This window comes from Triticum urartu, chromosome 7 (assembly GCF_003073215.2).
Source record: "Triticum urartu cultivar G1812 chromosome 7, Tu2.1, whole genome shotgun sequence".
Classification (NCBI taxonomy): Eukaryota; Viridiplantae; Streptophyta; class Magnoliopsida; order Poales; family Poaceae; genus Triticum; species Triticum urartu.
The window spans coordinates 481,463,186-481,486,450 of NC_053028.1; the positions used below are offsets into that span (position 1 = coordinate 481,463,186).

Genomic DNA, 23,265 nt, shown 5'->3' on the forward strand with positions numbered 1-23,265 from the left:
CTGTTTTGGAATGGAGATGATGGAGAGGAGAGGTTTCCCTGCCTTTCGGTCGCTGACAGGTGGGCCCCGCGCTTGGTGGGACCCATGTGTTAGTGTCTCGATGGCAGGATGGGCTACGTCAGGGGATCCTTTTCCGAGGAGAGAGGAGGTGGTTTTGCAATGGAGAAGAGGGAGAGGCGAGACGGTGGTGTTGGAATGGAGATGATGGAGAGGAGAGGAGGTGGTTTAGCAATGGAGAAGAGGGAGAGGAGCGTGCGGCAGTGATTTAGGTTTGGACGAGAGGGCCGACGCACTATGACTAGATCAAAATCAAAATCAATTTACCCTTCAATTAAGAAAGCAACCCAACATTAACTAGTCTCCCTTTTATTCTGGGTCATAATTGACCATGATTTTTACAAATAAAATATATGTTATACGTTGCAAAAATAATACAATTTGAAAGTACATTCAGATACGAACGAAACGATATAATTTTTGGTGACATGCATTCACATTTTGCTTGTCAAATACAGTACGTGGTCAAACTTTGACCCAAAATATGCAAAACAAAAAAATACTTCCAAGACCAGCGCCGCTCCTCTCCTCTTAAACCACCGCTGCTCCTCTCCTGTTCCAATCTAAATCCAGCGCCGCCCCTCTCCTCTTCCATTTCAAAACCACCGCCCCTCCTCTCCTGTTCCAATCCAAAACTAGCGTCTCTCCTCCCCCGTTCTAATCCAAAACTAGCGCTGCTCCTCTCCTTTTCCATTCAAAAACCACCGCCGGTGAGTGAAGGCGGTGTGGAGAAGTAGATCGATGGAGGACTACAACTGATACATGAGGATCGCAGACGGCGACCCTGTGAAGCTAGCTAGGATGTTGGAGATACAGTCTTGGTTTGACAACAAGGACCAACTAGCGGCAACAGCGACATCCATGGCCAAATATCTACAACAAAGCGAAAAGGCGGTGATACTCCCAAAGGGAGTCGCGCAGGAGTACATAGAGCTGCTCCTCTGGGCCATGGAGCAAACAGATTCACCGAATCCGATCGTGAGGGGGCGGTGGTGGGAGTATCGATCTCAGATGGAGCATCCACTAGAGATTAAAGGATCGAGCATCTACAGGGTGCCGTTTGTGAGGGTGTCGTGCCAGAGCAAGCAGGTGGAGTCTTCGTCGACCGAACCCAGCTGCAAGAGGAGAAAAGCAGTTGGCCTGACGATGCTTCCCCGCCATACTCTCCCTCGCCGTTCACATCGTCTCATGGGGCGGTTGTCTGCCGCCAATGAATTGGAGGGGACAGCCCCCCCATCCCAATAGTCGGGCAGGTTGTGAATTGTCAGGAGGAGATTAGGGTTGTCAGTATTTGCAGGTTGTGAATTGTGTTTTGTGTTGTGTATTTTGAGAGTACTTTCAGATATGAATGTCTTTTGAATTTTAGATTTGCAGTATTGAGCATCTAAAGTATTTTATAAATTCTAGATATCTATTTTTAGCACTTAAAATAATGTAGTTTCATAGGAGCATAAAAGTGCATACAATGTGATTCTCACGGAAGAAACTGCAAGTTTCAGTTTCAGATAAGAAACTGCGAGTTCAGTTTCAGATAAGAAACTGCGAGTTCAGTTTCAGATAAGAAACTGCAACTTTCAGAGGTAGGGCATTTATATTAATACGGCCTTTTCAAACAGGGTTAACATCATGTTGGAAGTTTTATTCATGATCGAAAATGAAACTACCAGCTAGTTAACATCGTGTTGATCAACATTCATGCATAGCACATCTTCATATGATGCACAGTCAAAAAGATATGCTATTTTCAAAATGCCCACACAATGTCGAGTGTGCGAAAAACAGAGAAAATGAGGGATGAAGTTTTGGCAAGTGTTGGACGTGGTGTGCGTAGATGACAATGGGGACCCACATGTCAATAATGGTAGAGGCGAAAAATTTGGAGATATTTTCCCTGCATCAGCTGGAATCGAACCCAGGCGGAACAGTTGTCGGATAGTGTCACTTGGCAACTAGGCTTGTTCATTACTTTCGTTACAAATAAGGCACTGCCTTGGGTGGTCCGATCATCTCCTGCGCCATTGTGCGCTTGCCGCGGCGCCGCTGTCTGCCGTTGTGAACATGCTGAACAACCGAGAGAAATCTGGAGAGGACTGTACGTGGAGAGGCGGACAGTCAGAACCCACTAGGTCTATGGTCGTACGCAAGCAAGTGCCTCATCGAAAAAAACTTTATCCTAATGCTATACTGACGTTGGGGCCCACGGGTTTGTCAACATAGTTACATTTTTTAGGTGCTTCAACATAGGAGATAAATTCACAACGAAGCTGTGAAGCTGGTGGGTAGTATCATTTATTACCACTTGGGCAGCAAGTATCCGCTGGGTTTTGGGCTGCCCCGTCTAGGTTTTCTTTTTTAACATCCGCAGCCCACGACATGCCGGTTTGTATTTTTTTTAGGGCCGTCATGTATCGACCGGCCTATGGACCTCCCATCCGAGGGTTTTTTTTGGAAACATCGGCAGCCCGATTTATGTATTTTTTTGAAGAAAACAAGAGGTCTGTTCTATTTTTCTATATAAGAATAGGAACGCCGGGTCCAAGTTTTGTTTTCCTTCTAACTATATTATATATATTTAAATTATTTTATATGTTATTATATATTATTGTTATTGTCATCATATATTTAACAGATACTTACATATGTAAGAAAATAATATCCCACATCTTATTAACTTATAAAAATAATTTTTTAACAATAAAATACTGGCTTTTTTGGCAACGAAAATCCTGGTGATTGTGTATAAAAGCTTGGTAAGATTTAAGGACCAATGTAATAATAAATCACTTATTATTTAAATATATTTATAACAAAATGCTCAGCCCCTGTTTATTTATTGATAACATTGATGCGCCCAACCCAGCATTATAATTAAAATCAACCCAACAAAATTGTGTATTTCGAGAAAGTGCAAATGGCCTGTAATTTTTTAGGAGAAAAATTATTGGGTCGCATGGACGCTACATTATTTGTTCACCCAGCCTAGTAAATGGACTGTAATTCTAAAAAAAGAGATCAAATTGACTGTAAATTGTGAAAAAAATGGGTTGAATACGTGCCACATTTTTGGAGGCTAAAATGTGGGCCAATAGGTTGAAGCCAAAACAAGTCATTGTCAACTTAGTCAGCAAATGATTCTGGCATCGTTAGCCGTTGGATTGACATCCAATGACCGGCATCCATCTTCAATCTCTCGTCTTCTTCCTCTAGCGCCGCCAGGCCCACCTGCTCCCGCCTCCTCCTGCTATAAGCTCTGCTTAGCACGCTTCGCTGTGAAGCGCTACCCCACCGTTGGCCAGGCCATCCCTCCACTCCTCCACACCTCTTGTTCTTGTCCACCGACTGTTGAACCACACCGCACCAGAACCACTTAACCCTCGTACACCTCTCCGTCTGTGACTCTACTCCCGCGTCTTCCCATCTCCGGCTCGTTGCTGTCCGGGGCCTCGCCGTCGTCCACCACCTTGGATGCGCTCGGCGCGGAGTAGTCAACGTGGTCAACGAACGACATCTATCGGAAGTAGACTATGCGTGGAGAGGCTGAGAGCTGGGTCCACAGCCGCACGCAAGGAAATGCCTCCTTATTATATGCAAAATAATGATTCCTCCACCTGACAGCTGGGACCCACCGGAAGGGCCTCTGTATTTCGCGAAAATGTTTCCCCCACTGACAGGTCGGACCCACCAGCTATATCTTCGCACGCAAGGAAGTGCCTCCTTATTACACACAAAAAAAATGAATACCACCCCTGCTAGCTGGGACGTACCATGGTGGAAGGCTGACTTGTGGGCCTACTAAGTTGACAGGGACGGAGGGCTTTGTCAACTTAGTCAATATGAATGATTCTAACTCCAGTGACCGTAGATGTCCATCCAACGGTGGTAGTGCTTCTTCAACCTCTGGTCTTGTTGCTCTAGCCGCCCAAACCAACGCCGGTCGTGCCGCGTGCTCCTGCTTCCCGTGGCCGGCTGTGATGCCGCTGAGGCCTCACCGCCCCCTACTACTCCCACCGCTGGCCAGGCCCTGCGGCGACAGCAGCCTCACACCGCAGCCGAACCAGTGAACCCTCATACTCCTCTCCGCATGGGCATCCACTGCCACGTCTTCCCCGGCTCCGCGTTGTCTCCTTCCTAGGCCTCACCGTCGTCCACCGCCCGGGTGCTCTCGCCGCGGCGTGGTCAACGTGGTCAAGGAACGACTTCCATCGGAAGAGTATTGTACGTGGAGAGGCCGACAGCTGGGTCCACGACCGCAGCAAGGAAGTGCCTCCTTATTTCGCAAAAAATAATGATTCCTCCACCTGAGAGCAGGGACCCATCGGATGGGCCACCGTATTTCTCGAAAAAAACATTTCCTCCTTGACTGCTGGGACCCACCAGCTACATCTTCGCATGCAAGGAAGTGCGTCCATATTACGGGAAAGAAATGATTCGCCCCCCTGACTGCTGGGACCCACCAGCTACATCTCCGCACGCAAGGAAGTGCCTGACAGTCGGGACCCACCCGGTCGAAGCGTACGTAGCATTGTCATTCTAGTCGCGAACGTGTACGTACATACTAGTCGATGTAGAGGCGCGCACGTGTGGTAGTAGAGGCGCGCACGTGTGGTAGTAGAGGCGCGCACGTAGCATGTACACATACGTACAGCGGCCAGGGTGCAAGAAAGTAAATATGGCCATGTACGTACATACGGGCGGGGTCTCGAACGCCTACTCACGCATACGTACAGCTAGGGCTCGTGTATATGGTTGTGGCTGGGTCGGAATGGAGAAACTGTGTCGTCGTCATGTTCATGGGGAGGCGTTGTGTTCATCGGGAGGCAACGGAACGCGTGCTGTTCCTCGGGAGCCAACCGGCTTGGACGGAAGAAGCGATGGAACCGAGGCCTGGCGTACCACAGAACGGAGGAAACGGCCTTGTGTTCGACCGGCCACGATGGAAACGGGATCCTTTTCATCGGAAGGGGTCTGGCGTACCGCAAAATGGAGGAAACGGACCTCCTACGGTCGAAACGGGGTCTTGTTAATCGGGAGGGGTGTGGAGTACCGCAAAACGGAGGAAACGGATTTGTGTTGGAGCGCTACGGTCGAAACGGGGGTCCTGTTCATCAGGAGGGGTGTGGCGTACCGCAAAACGGGACTCCACAGGATACTGTTCATCTCCACCGTCGACCTCCTCCAGCCTCCACGGGCTACTGTTCATCCACCATCGACCTCCTCCAGCCTCCACCTGCGACTGTTCATCCACGGGCTCCTGTTCATCAAGCCTCCATGCTACCTCTTGAGCACTGCGTTGGTTTTCCCTTGAAGAGAAAAGGGTGATGCAGCAAAGCAGTGTAAGTATTTCCCTCTGTTTTTGAGAACCAAGGTATCAATCCAGTAGGAGACCACGTGCGAGTCACCTCGTACCTACACAAACAAATAAGAACCTCGCAACCAACACAATAAAGGGGTTGTCAATCCCTTCACGGCCACTTGCAAGAGTGAGATCTGATAGATAATAATAATAAGATAAATATTTTTGGTATTTTTATGATATAGATTGAAAGTAAAGATTGCAAAATAAAATAGATTGGAAACTTGTATGATGGAAAATAGACCCAGGGGCCATGGAGTTTATGTAGAGGCCCTCCGTGATCAATGCCCCTCCGGCGGAGCTCCAGGAAAGGCCCCAAGATGGGATCTCTTGGGTACAGAAGGTTGCGGCGGTGGAATTAGGTTTTCGCCCCGGCTCACTCCTCTTTCCAGCAATCTATGTGGGAAGCACTCGTTCAAAGTTGAGGTGGTGCTCCCCGATGTTTTCAGGGTACGTAGGTATATATAGGAGGAAGAAGTAGGTCGGTGGAGCCACGAGGGGCCCACGAGAGTGAAGGGTGTGCCCAGGGGGTAGGCGCGCCCCCTGCCTCGTGGACTCCTCGTTGATTGCTTGACGTCCACTCCAAGTCCTCTCGACACGTTTGTTCCAAAAATCACACTCCCGAAGTTTCATTCCGTTTGGACTCCATTTGATATTCTTTTTCTGCGAAACACTGAAATAGGCAAAAAAACAGCAATTTGGGCTGGGCCTCCGATTAATAGGTTAGTCCCAATAATAATAATATAAAAGTGCATAAATAAGCCCAATAAACATCCAAAACAGAATATATAATAGCATGGAGCAATAAAAAATTATAGATACGTTGGATATGTATCAAGCATCCCCAAGCTTAATTCCTGCTCGTCCTCGAGTAGGTAAATGATAAAAACAGAATTTTTGATGTGGAATGCTTCCTAACATACTTCTCAATGTAATCTTCTTTATTGTGGCATGAATGTTCAGATCCAAAAGATTCAAGATAAAAGTTTAATATTGACACAAAAATAATAATACTTCAAGCATACTAACTAAGCAATCATGTCTTCTCAAAATAACATGGCCAAAGAAAGTTCATCCCTACAAAATCATATAGTTTGGTCATGCTCCATTTTCGCCACACAAGAATGCTCTCATCATGCACAACCCTGATGAGAAGCCAAGCAATTGTTTCATACTTTAGTAATCTCAAACTTTTTTCAACTTTCACGCAATACATGAGCGTGAGCCATGGATATAGCACTATGGGTGGAATAGAATATAATGAAGGGGGTTATGTGGAGAAGACAAAAAAAAGGAGAAAGTCTCACATTGACGCGGCTAATCAGTGGGCTAGGGAGATGCCCATCAATTGATGTCAATGCAAGGAGTAGGGATTTCCATGCAACGAATGCACTAGAGCTATAAATGTATGAAATCTCAACAAAAGAAACTAAGTGGGTGTGCATCCAACTTGCTTGCTCACGAAGCCTAGGGCACTTCAGGAGGCCCATTGTTGGAATATACAAGCCAAGTTCTATAATGAAAAATTCCCACTAGTATATGAAAATGACAAAACAAGATACTCTCTATCATAAAGATCATGGTGCTACTTTGAAGCACAAGTGTGGAAAAAAGGATAGTAGCGTTGCCCCTTTTTATTTTATTTTATTTTTTGGGCCTTCTTTTTTTGGGCCTTTCTATTTTTTGGGGGACAATGCACTATTAATGATGATCATCACACTTCTATTTATTTACAACTCAATGATTACAACTCGATACTAGAACAAGATATGACTCTATATGAATGCCTCCGGCGGTGTACCGGGATGTGCAATGACTCATGAGTGACATGTATGAAAGAATTATGAACGGCAGCTTTGCCACAAATACGATGTCAACTACATGATCATGCAAGGCAATATGACAATGATGATGCGTGTCATAATAAACGGAACGGTGGAAAGTTGCATGGCAATATATCTCGGAATGGCTATGGAAATGCCATAATAGGTAGGTATGGTGGCTGTTTTGAGGAAGATATAAGGAGGTTTATGTGTGATAGAGCGTATCGTATCACGGGGTTTGGATGCACCGGCGAAGTTTGCACCAACTCTCAAGGTGAGAAAGGGCAATGCACGGTACCGAAGAGGCTAGCAATGATGGAAGGTTGAGAGTGCGTATAATCCATGGACTCAACATTAGTCATAAAGAACTCACATACTTATTGCAAAAATCTACAAGTCATCAAAAACCAAGTATTACGCGCATGCTCCTAGGGGGATAGATTGGTAGGAAAAGACCATCGCTCGTCCCCGACCGCCACTCATAAGGAAGACAATCAAATAACACCTCATGTTTCAAAAAAATTACACAACGTTTACCATACGTGCATGCTACGGGACTTGCAAACTTCAACACAAGTATTTCTCAAATTCACAACTACTCAACTAGCACAACTTTAATATCACTATCTCCATATCTCAAAACAATCATCAAGTATCAAACTTCTCTTAGTATTCAATGAACTTGTATGAAAGTTTTCTTTATAATATCAAAAGCAAATTACCATGCTGTTCTAAAGGACTCTCAAAATAATATAAGTGAAGCATGAGAGATCAATTATTTCTATAAAATGAAACCACCACCGTGCTCTAAAAGATATAAGTGAAGCACTAGAGCAAAAACTATATAGCTCAAAAGATATAAGTGGAGCACATAGAGTATTCTAATAAATTCCGATTCATGTGTGTCTCTCCCAAAAGGTGTGTACAGCAAGGATGATTGTGGTAAACTAAAAAGCAAAGACTCAAATCATACAAGATGCTCCAAGAAAAACACATATCATGTGGTGAATAAAAATATAGCTCCAAGTAAAGTTACCGGTGAACGAAGACAAAAGAGGGGATGCCTTCCGGGGCATCCCCAAGCTTAGGATTTTTGGGGTCCTTGGATTTTACCTTGGGGTGCCTTGGACATTCCCAAGCTTAGGCTCTTGCCACTCCTTGTTCCATAATCCATCAAATCTTTACCGAAAACTTGAAAACTTAACAACACAAAACTTAACAGAAAATCTCGTGAGCTCCGTTAGCGAAACAAAACAAAACACCACTTCAAGGTAATGTAATGAACTCATATTTATTTATATTGGTGTTAAACCTACTGTATTCCAACTTCTCTATGGTTTATAAACTCCATTACTAGCCATAGATTCATCAAAATAAGCAAACAACACACGAAAAACAGAATCTGTCAAAAACAGAACAGTCTGTAGTAATCTGTAACTAACGCAAACTTCTGGAACCCCAAAAATTCTAAAATAAATTTTTGGACGTGAGGAAGTTATCTATTAATCATCTTCAAAAATAATTAACTAAATATCACTCTCCAATAAAAAATGGTAGCAATTCTCGCGAGCGCTAAAGTTTCTGTTTTTTACAGCAAGATCAAAAAGGCTTTCCCCAAGTCTTCCCAACGGTTCTACTTGACACAAACACTAATTAAACACACAACAAAAACAGAGGCTAGATAAATTATTTATTACTAAACAGGAACTAAAAGTAAGGAATAAAAATAAAATTGGTTGCCTCCCAACAAGTGCTATCGTTTAACGCCCCTAGCTAGGCATAAAAGCGAGGATAGATCTAGGTATTGCCATCTTTGGTATGCAATCCATAAGTGGCTCTCATAATAGATTCATATGGTAATTTAATCTTCTTTCTAGGGAAGTGTTCCATGCCTTTCCTTAACGGAAATTGGAATATAATATTCCCTTCCTTCATATCAATAATTGCACCAATTGTTCTAAGGAAAGGTCTACAAAGAATAATAGGGCATGAAGGATTGCAATCTATATCAAGAACAATGAAATCTACGAGCACATAATTCCTATTTGCAACAATAATAACATCATTAATTCTTCCCATAGGTTTCTTAATAGTGGAATCCGCAAGGTGCAAGTTTAAAGAACAATCATCAAATTCACGGAAACCTAGCAAATCACACAAAGTTTTTGGGATCGTGGAAACACTAGCACCCAAATCACACAAAGCATAGCATTCATGATCTTTAATTTTTATTTTAATTTTAGGTTCCCACTCATCATAAAGTTTTCTAGGGATAGAAACTTCCAACTCAAGTTTTTCTTCATAAGATTGCGTCAAAGCATCAACGATATGTTCAGTAAAAGCTTTATTTTGACTATAAGCATGAGGAGAATTCAGCACGGATTGCAACAAGGAAATACAATCTATCAAAGAGCAATTATCATAATTAAATTCCTTGAAATCCAAGATAGTGGGTTCGTTGTTATCTAAAGTTTTAACCTCTTCAATCCCACTTTTACCAATGTTTGCATCAAGATCTAAAAACTCCGAATTTTTGGGACGCCTTCTAACTAAAGTTGACTCATCTCCAGTCCCATCATTATCAAGATTCATATTGACAAACAAAGATTTAATAGGGGATACATCAATCACTTTTAGATCTTCATCCTTATTCTCATAAAAACTAGAAGAACACGCCTTAACAAAGCAATCTTTCTTAGCATGCATCCTAGCGGTTCTTTCTTTGCACTCATCAATGGAAATTCTCATGGATTTGAGAGACTCGTTGATATCATGCTTAGGTGTGATAGATCTAAGTTTCAAAGAATCAACATCAAGAGAAATTATATCCACGTTCCTACCCAACTCATCAATCTTAAGCACTTTTTCTTCAATCAAAGCATTGAAACTCTTTTGCGAACTAATAAATTATTTAATACTAGATTCAAAATCAGAGGGCATCTTCTTATAATTTCCATAAGAATTGTTGTAGGAATTACCATAATTATTAGAGGAATTACTAGGAAACGGCCTAGAATTAAAATTACCTCTATACGCGTTGTTACCAAAATTATTCCTACCAACAAAATTCACATCCATAGTTTCATTATTATTCTCAATCAAAGTAGACAAAGGAATATCATTAGGATCAGTAGGAGCACTCTTATTAGCAAACAATTTCATAAGTTCATCCATCTTTCCACTCAAAGCATTAATCTCTTCAATCGCATGAACTTTCTAACTAGTAGATCTTTTGGTGTGCCATTGAGAATAATTAACCATAATATTATCTAGGAGTTTGGTAGCTTCTCCTAAAGTGATTTCCATAAAAGTGCCTCCCGCGGCCGAATCTAAAAGATTTCTAGAAGCAAAATTCAATCCGGCATAAAAATTTTGTATAATCATCCATAAATTCAAACCATGTGTAGGGCAATTACGTATCATTAATTTCATCCTATTCCAAGATTGTGCAACATGCTCATGATCAAGTTGCTTAAAATTCATAATATCGTTTCTAAGAGAGATGATCTTAGCGGGAGGAAAATACTTAGAGATAAAAGCATCTTTGCACTTATTCCATGAATCAATACTATTTTTAGGCAAAGACGAAAACCAAGCTTTAGCACGATCTCTAAGCGAAAACGGAAATAGCTTAAGTTTAACAATATCATTATCCACATCTTTCTTCTTTTGCATATCAGACAAATCAACAAAGTTGTTTAGATGGGTAGCGGCATCTTCACTAGGAAGGCCAGAAAACGGATCTTTCATGACAAGATTCCGCAAAGCAGTATTAATTTCACAAGATTCAGCATCGGTAAGAAGAGCAAACGAAGTGCTAATAAAATCATTATTGTTGGTATTGGCAAAGTCACACAATTTAGTATTATCTTGAGCCATCGTGACAAGCAAGCAATCCAACACACAAGCAAACAAGCGAAGAAAAAGCAAACAGAAAGAGAGGGCGAATAAAACGGCAAGGGTGACGTGGGGGAGAGGAAAACGAGAGGCAAATGGCAAATAATGTAATGTGAAGGATAAGAGTTGTGATGGGTACTTGGTATGTCTTGACTTGGCGTAGATCTCCCTGGCAACGGCGCCAGAAATCCTTCTTGCTACCTCTTGAGCACTGCGTTGGTTTTCCCTTGAAGAGAAAAGGGTGATGCAGCAAAGCAGCGTAAGTATTTCCCTCGGTTTTTGAGAACCAATGTATCAATCCAGTAGGAGACCACGCGCGAGTCACCTCATACCTACACAAACAAATAAGAACCTCGCAACCAACGCGATAAAGGGGTTGTCAATCCCTTCATGGCCACTTGCAAGAGTGAGATCTGATAGAGAAAATAATAATGAGATAAATATTTTTGGTATTTTTATGATATAGATTGAAAGTAAAGATTGCAAAATAAAAGAGATTAGAAACTTGTATGATGGAAAATAGACCCGGGGGCCATGGAGTTGATGTAGAGGCCCTTCGTGATCAATGCCCCCTCCGGCGGAGCTCCGGAAAAGGCCCCAAGATAGGATCTCTTGGGTACAGAAGGTTGCAGCGGTGGAATTAGGTTTTTGTGGTGCTCCCCGATGTTTTCAGGGTACGTAGGTATATATAGGAGGAAGAAGTACGTCGATGGATCCACGAGGGGCCCATGAGGGTGGAGGGCGTGCCCCCTGCCTCATGTCCTCCTCATTGATTGCTTGATGTCCACTCCAAGTCCTTTGGATCACGTTTGTTCCAAAAATCACGCTCCCGAAGGTTTCATTCCGTTTGGACTCCGTTTGATATTCTTTTTTTGCGAAACACTGAAATAGGCAAATTAACAGCAATTTGGGTTGGGCCTCCGGTTAATAGGTTAGTCCCAAAAATAATATAAAAGTGCATAAATAAGCCCAATAAACACCCAAAACAGAATATATAATAGCATGGAGCAATCAAAAATTATAGATACGTTGGAGACGTATCACTCCACCGTGCGCTCCTCCACCGGCTACTGTTCAACCAGCCCTCTCCACAGGAGTCCTGTTCAACCACCCCTCTACGGGCTACTGTTCATCCAGCCCTCCACCGGCTACTGTTCAACCAGCCCTCCACTGGCTACTGTTCAACCAGCCCTCCACGGGGTCCTTTTCATCCAACGGCTCGATCGATCGGGGTACTGCTCATCCAGCGGCAACGGCCTCTACTTTCCTGTTCATCTAACCCCCACCGGAAACTGTTCATCCAAACCCCCCAACAACGCTTGCTGTTCATCCAGAGGCAGCATCAATCGGCTTCAGTTAGCAGCAGTAGCGAAGGAATCGATCGATCGGGTTCAGTTAACAGCCATCGATCGATCGCTCGGGTTCAATAACGCGTAGCCTGCAGTGCAATCGCTCGGATTCAGTTAGAGCCCAACGCCTTGCTCGGGTTCAATTAGAGTGCAACACCTCGCACACACGCGCATACGTACGAGAGAAACGTGCATTTCTCGGCCCCCGACCACCCACCGTAACCGGGAACTCCCCCGATATTTTCCTCGCCCTTGCTTCTACCACGATTTTTTTTGTCATGGACGGCCCAAAGAATGTCATGCAGCTGCGCCTCCGGCCCGCCCAGGACGAAAAGCGCATTTTTTGTCATGATTTTTTGTCATAGAAGTAGGACCCCACCACATCTATGATGATACCGGGTTTTGTCACAACTATCATCATAGAAGTGTCATAAGTATGACAGAAAAAATTCGTTCGGCCCAAAATGTCACGGATGTGTCTTTTTTTGTAGTGCTAGATCCATGGGATAGGTTTTCCCAAATGAATTGGAGTTTTTAGGCTTGAAGGAGGAGACGAGAGTTCAAAAGAATGGAGAAATTCAAGGTCTAGACCCACACATCCTTTGGGGAAGAAGGGGACCTTATATATGGTGCACACCAAATTTGCGCATTAGGTGCGGAAAATTGCAGCCTGGAACCTCCGGACTCTATCTTGGGCTGAATTTTGAAAACCTTTTCTTTGGTCTGGAGGTCCCCAGGAAGTTATATCAGAGGTTCCGGGTCCCGGAGGCTCCGGACCTCCCAAAAATAGCAAACATGGAAACATTCATAACTTTTTCACATGAACTCCAATTTTGATGATCTTTGGCTCAATTTAAAGCTATCAAGAAGCCCAAGGTCCTCACCTAGAGAACCATCCAAGATCAACATAAATGAAGTATGCAAATGGTGCAAAGTTTTGATCACGCTATGCACAATGTGATCAAGTTACTATCTGAAAGCCCCTCTTGATAGGTAGGCTATCAAACATATGATCGGTCCCCACAAACTCCTTGAAACCGATAAAAAGGAAAACCTAGCTAAGTTATACCTTTGTCTTGAGCATTCCACTTGAGGTTGATGTTGACTTTCATGCTTGATTCAAGATGGAAAGACAATCTTAATCACGGTTGTTTTGTTAAGTCTACAAGTGAATCCCTCATAATCCTTATGGGAAGCATTGTCTTATATACCATATTCATATGTACACATCATACTTGGATGGAACTTCAAGCTTCGCATGTCCATCATGTGATCATCCTCAAGCTTCGGGCATGTGTTCCCTTGGAATGTCTTTCTTGAACTTCCCCTTTTCAAACTTGATAACCATCCTCATATGGTCTACTTGAAATATTTCTTTTGATGCAAGCCCATTAGAGTCACCTAACCCACATAGACATAGAAAACACACAACATGAGTTAGTTTACAAAACGCCATTCACAATTTCTTACCATACCACAAGATCACATGTGGCAGCATTTGCGCTTGTGTGTTGACCATTTCGAATCCGACCACTGAGCTTTATCTTTGTCAAATTTATCTTTACGGCATGTTAAATCTTGATGGATTGAAGCCTTATTGAACTACTCACTCCACTTCATTGCTTTAAGACATGATCACCAATATCTCAATTCTCACATGATCATATCTAGGTTTTATATGAATATCACATTGGTCATCACTTGCTCTTCTAAATGCTCTACTACAATCTTTTGAGAGGCATAATAAACTCTTCGCTTGAATTACTTGCCTGATGAATTGATAAACCATGACCAACATATGAGGTCATCATAATCCCATCTTCAATCGATATATAGATTCTTCTCTTTAATCAGTTTTCTCAAGATCTTGATTCATCATGGCTCAACCCATAAGCCCGATCATGCCTTTGAGTTCCTCCAATGGACTCCATCTTGTACATCATATGGACTTCATATTGATTATATTTGGTTCAATCATAGAACTTAGTCTTGCTGCCTCGAAGTACATTTCTTTTGCTTCTTCTTGATCATAATATATTCATCATTAGAACCCAATGATCTTGATACATAGCATGATGTTGATGAAATTCATTATAAATCCATTCAATCTCCAATACTCGATGCATATATTTGTCTTGATGGCTTTCATCCTTTAATCCATTCAATATTCTCTATGCATTGCCTATGGAACTTTCCTTCACATCCATCTCAATCTTCTTGTGTCACTTTTCCAATCCTAGGGCTTATCTCAAATAAGGGCCAAATACAAAATATCTAAATAAATTACAAAATATATGATTGTCAGAACATAACGCCAACACTATTATGGAGTGGACAAGTGAACCCCCCTCCCCCGCACACACATTCACCATGTTGTATTTATTCAATAGTTGTTTATAGTTGAGTATAGGTATCTTATAATCAACATTTGCATCATATAATCACATATACGTTGGATATTTAAAACTTTATTTGCTAATTAAAATTACACATTTTATGTTTATGCATGTTGGTGATATGCCATAGAGGCAATCATGTGATGATGATATTTCCCTATGTACTCATGAGTAATTTGTATTGTGCTTGAACATCACCAATGATATGTATCGATAAGTATGCGACTGGTTTAAGAAGTATATATTAAATGATGATCATTCTAATGGTCCCTAGTTGATAATGTTATGCGGACACATGCCCTTTGACTGGTATACAATTCGGTTGATGACTATGTTTCACGAGTCATGGCATAGAGATGCTAAACTGATAATATGGACTCGGGAATGGAGATCACTGAGTCAGTAAAACCCACTTTGAGACATAGCGAGATATTATCATCTATTAGTCTCAAGTATGATGTATATGCCATGTTCTAAACCTAAGGTCCTCGTATGTTCTCTGTATGAGGATCGACTCACTTAGGGTCAATCAAACGCTACTCCGTAACTGGGTAGTTATAAAGATAGCTTTCGGGTGATCCGTGAGACAATGCCGCGAGACATGGTTGACCAAGACGGAATTTCCCCCTCCTATTGGAGAGATATTTTCCGATCCCTCTCAAGTTATCAGATTCGGAAAGCATGGTCATGCGACTTGGGTTAAGAGTTAACCCAGTTCGGAAATCTGTATCATAGTTTCGAGAAGAGAGATCGAGCTACCACAAGGGTGACAACTACTTGCATTGAGATTGATAACATATATCGTGAGGAAAAAGGAATGTTGCATATGAAAATTTGTCGAGGTTTGCCAAACGAATGTACGCGCGCATGAGAGTTGGCATGTTCTTCTAGGAGCCCCTACCAACTATCGACTCGGACCATGTCCATGTGTACGTGAACCTATAGGGTCACACACTTAATGGGCTACAACCAATTCGGATTGGATCCGAGTGGAGACTGGGTGTAGACTCCTAGTGGTCCTGAAGTGTTGTGCCCACCTCGGAGCTCTCTATAATGGGGAGTGGGGCACACCTTTTAGGGTTGATTTTTTTCCTCCCACCATAGCCGCCGCTGCCACTCCCCACGCCCATATGCCGTGTGATCGGACCTACCAGTTCACCACCCGACGCTACTCCCCATACGTGTGGATACCTTGGAGGCATCACATATGTGGTGCTTGGATGGACCATTCGAGGGAACCGCAAGGAGCTGTTCGAGGGATCTGCGAGGAACCGTTTGCGAGAGATCGGCTACATGAGAAGGCGACGACTCAGTTGATCGGCTACACACATCACCAACTCTATCTTCGTTGTGGTGGCTACACATCTAGTGGTAAAACCTGATCACGTGATCTATCTCCAGCAATATGTTCTTGGTATCATGGTAGATTTTTTTATATTTGGCGCTAGAATAGCGTACCGCGTCTCCCAACAAAGCCTTCATTTTTATGATATGTGATATACTGGTAAAAGCATTTATATTACTCTATTATAGTTGTTATGTCCATTGTACCTCATTTGCACTAGGGCTTCCATAATGCTAGGTCGGTCCTGAGTTTAGTTATCGTGCATGCCTGAGGATTATACTACATTATCTGGTAGTATTATGTTGTGTTCTTGTCGATCCTAGCAGAATGTTTCGCGCGGGCGTGTGACTCAAATTTTGTGTCCAGGAAAGAATCAAAGAATTAATTATCACGCACATAACTAATTTAATCAATCCACCACATGATGCTCCAGTGACATGTGGTTCTTGTAGCTCCAAACCGGAAATAAACCGCTCTAATAGAGATGCAGTGGCTCCCCCTCGTCGTCTTCCTCCTTCAAGTTTTCAAGTTATTTTGAAGATGGAGGTTAGGCATGACCCCCAAAGTGCATACGATCTCAATGCAGATGTGTTCTTCGTGGAACTGGGTGTGAAGGGGTCCGGCAGCCAGTTTTGCAGATAAATATATAGTCACACCGCTCTTCCTCCATTGATCTTCCTCCTCTCCTTAGATCCAGGCTATTAGGTGGTTTTGATGTCTTCAATGTGTTCCTTATCTCCCTATGGATCCGACCGATCAAATGACCCACAAAACTGACCAGACAGAGAAGTTGTAGGTGCTTTCGTGGGCGTTGATGTGCGCTACGGGCATTGGTATAACCGTGTACGGTCGCACCGATGCTCGACACCGGCCTTTTGTTCTTTTTCCTCGGCTTGCGGATTTGGTGTGGCTGTACATTTTGCATACAATCTGGGATAATATAGATCTAGACAGCAAATTTGGAGCTCGTGAGAGATGTCGACAAGCTTGCAAGGATTAGTTATAGTACAAGTACTGGTGAGTTCAATTATGTGCGTACCAGCGCCTATCTTGTAGTAGTAGTGGTGGTGGTGGTAGTACAATATACGTACGATCAAATTCATTGATGGTTAGTTCAAAAAAGGATGGATCGTTAGAGTTTAGCACAGCAGTAAGTACGCAGCCAGGCTGTGTGCTGGGGGCACGGGCACCAAACAGAGCTGCAGTAGGCGCTCAGCTACTGATACCGGTGCACATGCATGCGAGCAGGCAGGCTTGTTGCGTCTTGAGTTTGTCCCAAATGCATCACTCATAAACTCAGCACATCATTATTGCAAGATATTCGGTCGATTCGCATGTTAATTATTGTATGTATGGTGGTACATACATATCGAGTATTAGCTATCGCACATGCTTGAGGATTACACCAGATTATTTGTTACTCCCTTCATCTCATAATATAGAACGTTTTTGCAATTTATGTTAGTTTGCAAAAATGTCTTATATTATGGGACAAAGGAAGTACTCCCTCTGTTCCAAAATATAAGAACGTTTTTAACACTACACTAGTGTCAAAAACATTTTTATATTATGGGACGGAGGAAGTAGTATTCTGCTCTGCTCTTGTGGGTCCTATCCGGAGCAGCATGTTTCACGAGGGACGTGTGACTGAAATTCTGTGTCTGAGAAAGGATCAGCTATCACGCACATAATAACTAATTCAATCGATCCACTATATGATGACCCAGCGAGTGATGTGGTTCTTCCAGCTCCAACCTGAGAATGAGATGAAGATTCCTGACGTGAAATTACTAGCTAGCTAGGCCCGTCATTTCACCATCCATGCATATGATGTGGAGAGGCATCACGCAGGCAGAGCCAAAAAGTTAGTTGACTGACAAAATGACAACTGTATGGCCAACGACTGCTCACACACAAAAATGGAAAAGGGAAAACGGAATGCATACAATCACATATTTAGATCCGTCTGAAACAAGAGATTTCCCTTCTTCATTTCTTGCGGTAACTGAACTGTTTCTGAGAAAGAAGACCAAATTCCGGTGAAAATTCTCGCGTCCCAAACATGCTTGCAGACAACACACACGATATATATATTTATAGTTTTTTACATTTCATTTGGTTTTCTCATACGCAATATCCGGGCTGTGCACACAAATTCAAATACAGTACGTACTCACCTAGCTAGCAAACAATCAGTTAGGTAGGCGCGCACGCGCGCACGGGGAGTTAACTGGCAGGCAATCACACAATAGCTAGCCAGCAGCTTCTTGCAAAAGATAAATAAATGGAATCAATACTGCTAACCTCACGCTTGATCAAGCTGCACTGCATCCGGCTGGGAATTAACAGCACTTGACGCGAATCATGGCAGCAAGGGACATCTAATCATAATCATATGTACCAGTTGAGCTCGGTTCATCCTTCTTCCTCCTTGATCTCGTCGGTGCCGCTGAAGGAGGAGGAGCGGTTGGTGCTGGCGGTGGTCGGGGAGGACGGCGAGGCGGTGTCGCTGAGCGCGACGAGCAGGTCGACGAAGGCGCCGACGATGAGGCCGTGGGTGCTCTTGCCGTTGGCCCTGAGGTACCACCCCAGCATCTTCTCCAACCAGCACCAGTCCTTGACGCCATGGCTCATTACCATCTCCTCCATGGACGCCCGGAAGTCGCGGTACGGGTTCGACGAGTCCATGGTCAGCGCCGTCGCTCCCTCGAATGGCGCCGTCTTGTCGGCCTTCCCGCTGCCGCAGCAGGCGGTGGTAGTGCCGATGTCCTTCACCTTCAGCTTGGCCTCGTCGAGAATGGAGGAGGAGGTGGCCGGCGTTGCGTGGGGCTCGAAGAAGAGGCGGCCGGAGCGCAGGGCGCGGATGACGGTCTCTCGCTCGTTGGCCTCAACGAGCCCGGAGGCGGCCTCGGACGCCGTGGAGAGGCTGTCGTCGACCGAGGCGAAGGAGTTGGAGAAGCACGAGTCGGCGCCGGAGTCGGGCAAGTAGGCCGAGTTCATGGTCTTGTACGCCGTCTGATGCTGCTGCTGCTGCCTGAAGGAGAGGGTCCTTGGCTGCTTGCAGGACGGCCATTGCCACGAGGTGGCAGACATGGAGGAGGACGAGGCCACGGAGGAAGGTGCAGCGCCACTGGTACTGGCAGCACTGTCCACCTGCTTGCTGCTGAAGATGAGGGATGTTAGGCCAAGCTTCTTCACCATGGCTGGTTTTAGTCTGATCTCAAGGAGAAGAGATCGAACAGGACGATGCACAAGAGGCAGAGGCTGTGGCTATGGTGCTCCGCCGCCTACTGGGTCTGGGCAGGGCTACTACAGCTCTACTCAATTAGAGAGAGTGAGGAAGGTGGTGTGTGTATGTGGGCTTTTGCTCAGAGGAGGGTTGCATAGCACATATTGGCATATAACTAACAAAAGCTAGCAGCATATCAGTACAGGACAGGAGCAATCAAAAGAGTAATGAGAGTAGCTAGGTTGCCTGGTGAGCAGAGAGACTGGTTGTTCATGATGTATTTATCAGGAGAGGAGAACGGAAGGAAGATGCCATTGCCATGGATGGTGGAGTGCAATTTCTGCAGATATATAGTAGTACTAATGCTTCTGGCTAATCAATCACTTGGGGTGGTGTGCTGCTAAACCTCTTTTGTTTACCTGGCCATCCACGTGGAGCCTTGCTCTTGTACAAGGCTACAAGACACATGCATGATCAGTAGCTCGCTAGCAGCTGAAGAGACCGTTTAATTGGTATTGGTAGGTGCTACCTTGTTGCGATTTAATCTAATGCAGGTATGCGCCGTCCATCCAATTTGCCCAGAGCAGAAATAAATGTAATGATCGATATAATCTTCACATGCGGCAAGCATTAGATTATCGGGAGCCGGTGGTGTGGTGTGGCGTGGTTTAATCTGCAGGCTGAGCAGAAGCAAATTAGTTGATCAGTTTCGCAACAACATACGTACGTATAGGAGGATATAATAGTAAATGCCGCAAGTGCGCAGATACCTGTTGTAATCAAATGGTGCAACAAGGTCACAGGATAGATAATTAGGTGCAGACAAGAGAGAAACGTCCTCTAATTGTTTTAGTAGGAAGTAGGAGTAGTAAATTAGTAATCCACGCAGTGCGCCTAGCTAGCTCCCCATCCATCCATCCATCCATCTGTCATGTCTTGGGATGGGCCTCATCTCCCTGCAAAGTAACCTTAATCTTTCACGGATGAGACCTTGGCCTTGTTCCTTGGTGGTAGCCTGCTAGTGCCGTGCTACAGATTCTCATTCTCCCCGGTACTCTACCTGACATGCCATGCCGCAAGCACCATTAAAAACCATGTTAGTGAACGAATCCCAACAAGCCACTTTTTTTATGGTTATTATGGAACACATATCATCGCATTAACAAAGTAATACTAACAAGGGAACCATGGTATGAAGGCTATAGAATTGAAAAATTACACTACACCCAATACGTACAGGCGCCTTCGCAGCAAACAGGAGGAAAAAAAATCTGCAGTGGTTTCAGTTTTGTTTGCCACAGTTTCTATGCAGGCTGCAGCTTTAGCACCAAATATAGTACCGCCAACCAAAGAGATGCACTGTACTCTTGCCCAGTTTACAGCTAATCAGACCCAATGATGGAGCACAGTGAGTACGTACTGGCAGGATCACAAGAATGAACAGCAAATTTCTGTGTGCACCTATCTCAAAATAACCTATTTACGTAGCAGAAATGTTCTCAACTCCTTCTGAAGCAGCCTAACCATACTGAAAAAAGTTAAGGCGTGCAGATCAAGACAGAAATGTTAGCTGACCGGTAGTTGCAAATATTCTCTGTGTTGCCATTCCATCTCCTCTGAACCTTGTTCTAAGCAAGTAGTAGTTGCATAATTCTTGGGCATTTATGCAAGTCTGGCTAAACATGAGACCGGATTTATTGCACTCACCACGATGGCGTCTTCCCTTTTCTCCCTTTCTTTCCTTCAGCTGCCCATTCAACGCCTCCACATCTTCTGGCATGATATCAAGGCTCCTACGAAAAAGGCAGGAAACCTGTGACCCATTTATTGAGTCTGTCTTGCAATTTGGTGGTGCATCCAGAGCAGCAATCTTTCAGGAATTTAGGTTAGGGAAATCACATTTGGCACATTTGGCTTCCAGTTTTCTCCAATGATTCTGGTACATGCAACATAAGATGATTGGGGAAGCAACATGTTCTTTAACAACACCCAATCAAACATTGTTGGTCCAAAAAGTTCTTGATCGTTGCCTGGTCCTTACGGCCTCAACCAAACACTACTAGTATTATTGTATGATCCCTTAGCTTTTGGTCCACCTGGTACGCAGGAATCCAGGATAGGTACCTCTACTCATAGAATGCTGACCTGTGCCAGTAACAGTGCCATGATCAAGGATTCAAGGTAGCAAAATCTTGAAGCAGTATGCTTTATGTAGAAACAGAAACTGTGAAGAAACCGGGATTATCATAGGATACACTACACTACACAATACCATGGTGAAGGTGGCGACAGAAAAGAGTTGTATGGAATGCGACACATAGCGAACCATCGATTAGATCTGCATCTTGAGTAGGAAACGATTAGTCAACTGAAAATGTTTCCAAATTTCTCATAGCTAGGTGTTGCTAATCAATTTAACCATCTCCCATAATCTACTGATCGGTGCTACTTCTACGCATATTATTGCTTAATCTGAATCTGCTTAGCGGAGGCCCCCCACCCCCAGCTAGTCATGTCAGCATTAATATGTGTGTGTGACTGCGTCCATGCAGCCATGCATACTAGTCAGTCAGGGAGAAAGGCCGGTGCAATTACCACTGTGGGATAGGATGATCCTGCAGATCTATGTTGCCTGTGTCTTCACTGTGTACAGGACAGCAGTGTCGCTGCGGTTTATTTAATTAACCTTGCAGAGCATATCCCACACACTTTGATCTGCGGCAGCTTTTAAAGTAGTGGTACTACGTACCACTACCCCTAAGGGCTGGCCTTTAAGAAACTACTGCATGGAGCAGTACGTGTGTACCCCCTCAGATTGGAGTAGTAAACCTTGGAGCAGGGTAAGTAATTAGTTGATGCAGAGGTGCACAAGGGTGGACAGTTCCATGGACCAGGCCGGGTCTGCCTCCTAACAGATCCACTGTTCTGGAACATGCAGGCAGGCGTCGCTGAGGCTGAACCGCAGAAATTAATAGCCAATTAGCTGCTCATAATCTGTATGTATGTAACAGGGCTACACGCCATGGACACTGACCTGTCGTGTTGTTGTTATCACCCTTCCAGGCCAGCAAGCCGTAGGGAGCTCACAGGATTGTGCTTCTGCAATGGGGTTTTGTGACTTTTAAGAGGGCCAAGTGCATGCAAATGGCCCATGCATGCAGATGCAATAATGCAGAGAGCATGGCTGGCTCCACTGGGCACATGTCCTGGCCTACCCTTCTTCACTCATGTATGGCGATGGCCAACTAACAATAGACATTTTCCAAACTGTATTTTCTACTCCCTCTGTAAACTTTTATAAAAGTAGTGACCTAAAACACCTTATAAAAGTTTACAGAGGCAGTATCTCTCAGTAGTTTGATCCGAAATTTGTACCGCGGAGGTTGGGGGGTGTTATTCGGAGTTTTGGTCCTAAATTATCAAATTACTAAAGGATGAAAATCCTTCAGTGACTGTGCCAAGAGTTTCTTGGTGTTTCAAAAGAAAGATTACTTGGTTGGCCAAAATAAAACCCTTGCCTTAATCTCTCAAGTCTCAACTAAGCCTTCTAAGAAAAAAATCCATTTTACTACCCTGAATAAAGTGTGTGGTTCACTTTATCCACTGATCTATTTTTCCGCTTCTTTTACCCCCCAAACAAACCCAAACCGGACAAAACACCCCCCCCCCCCGGCTGGTTTTTCTCCACCCACTGCTGATGTGGCACTAGTCAACGGCGGTTTTGACCTGGGTGGGGCCCCCTTGTCAGGTTTTTTTCCCTCTCTCTTTCTCTCTCTCCAACCGAAGGCGGCTGCGAGCGGCGGGGAGCGCCTCCTC

At 44.0% G+C, this 23,265-nt stretch overlaps 1 protein-coding gene across 1 annotated transcript; it reads right to left on the reverse strand.

The window, feature by feature from the left end:
- Positions 1-18,245: 18,245 nt before the first annotated feature.
- LOC125524939 (transcription repressor OFP13-like) lies at positions 18,246-23,044 on the reverse strand. Its single transcript, XM_048689968.1, has 3 exons — positions 21,157-23,044; positions 20,220-20,509; positions 18,246-20,129 (listed from the first exon to the last, which is right to left on the reverse strand). The coding sequence occupies exon 3, from the start codon at positions 19,419-19,421 to the stop codon at positions 18,636-18,638; it is 786 nt and encodes a 261-aa protein (XP_048545925.1). The 5' UTR covers positions 19,422-20,129; positions 20,220-20,509; positions 21,157-23,044; the 3' UTR covers positions 18,246-18,635.
- Positions 23,045-23,265: the final 221 nt, after the last annotated feature.

Bases quoted from the DNA above. Each gene is read 5' to 3' on its own strand.
- LOC125524939 (XM_048689968.1), bottom strand. From the start codon at position 19,421: ATGGTGAAGAAGCTTGGCCTAACATCCCTCATCTTCAGCAGCAAGCAG.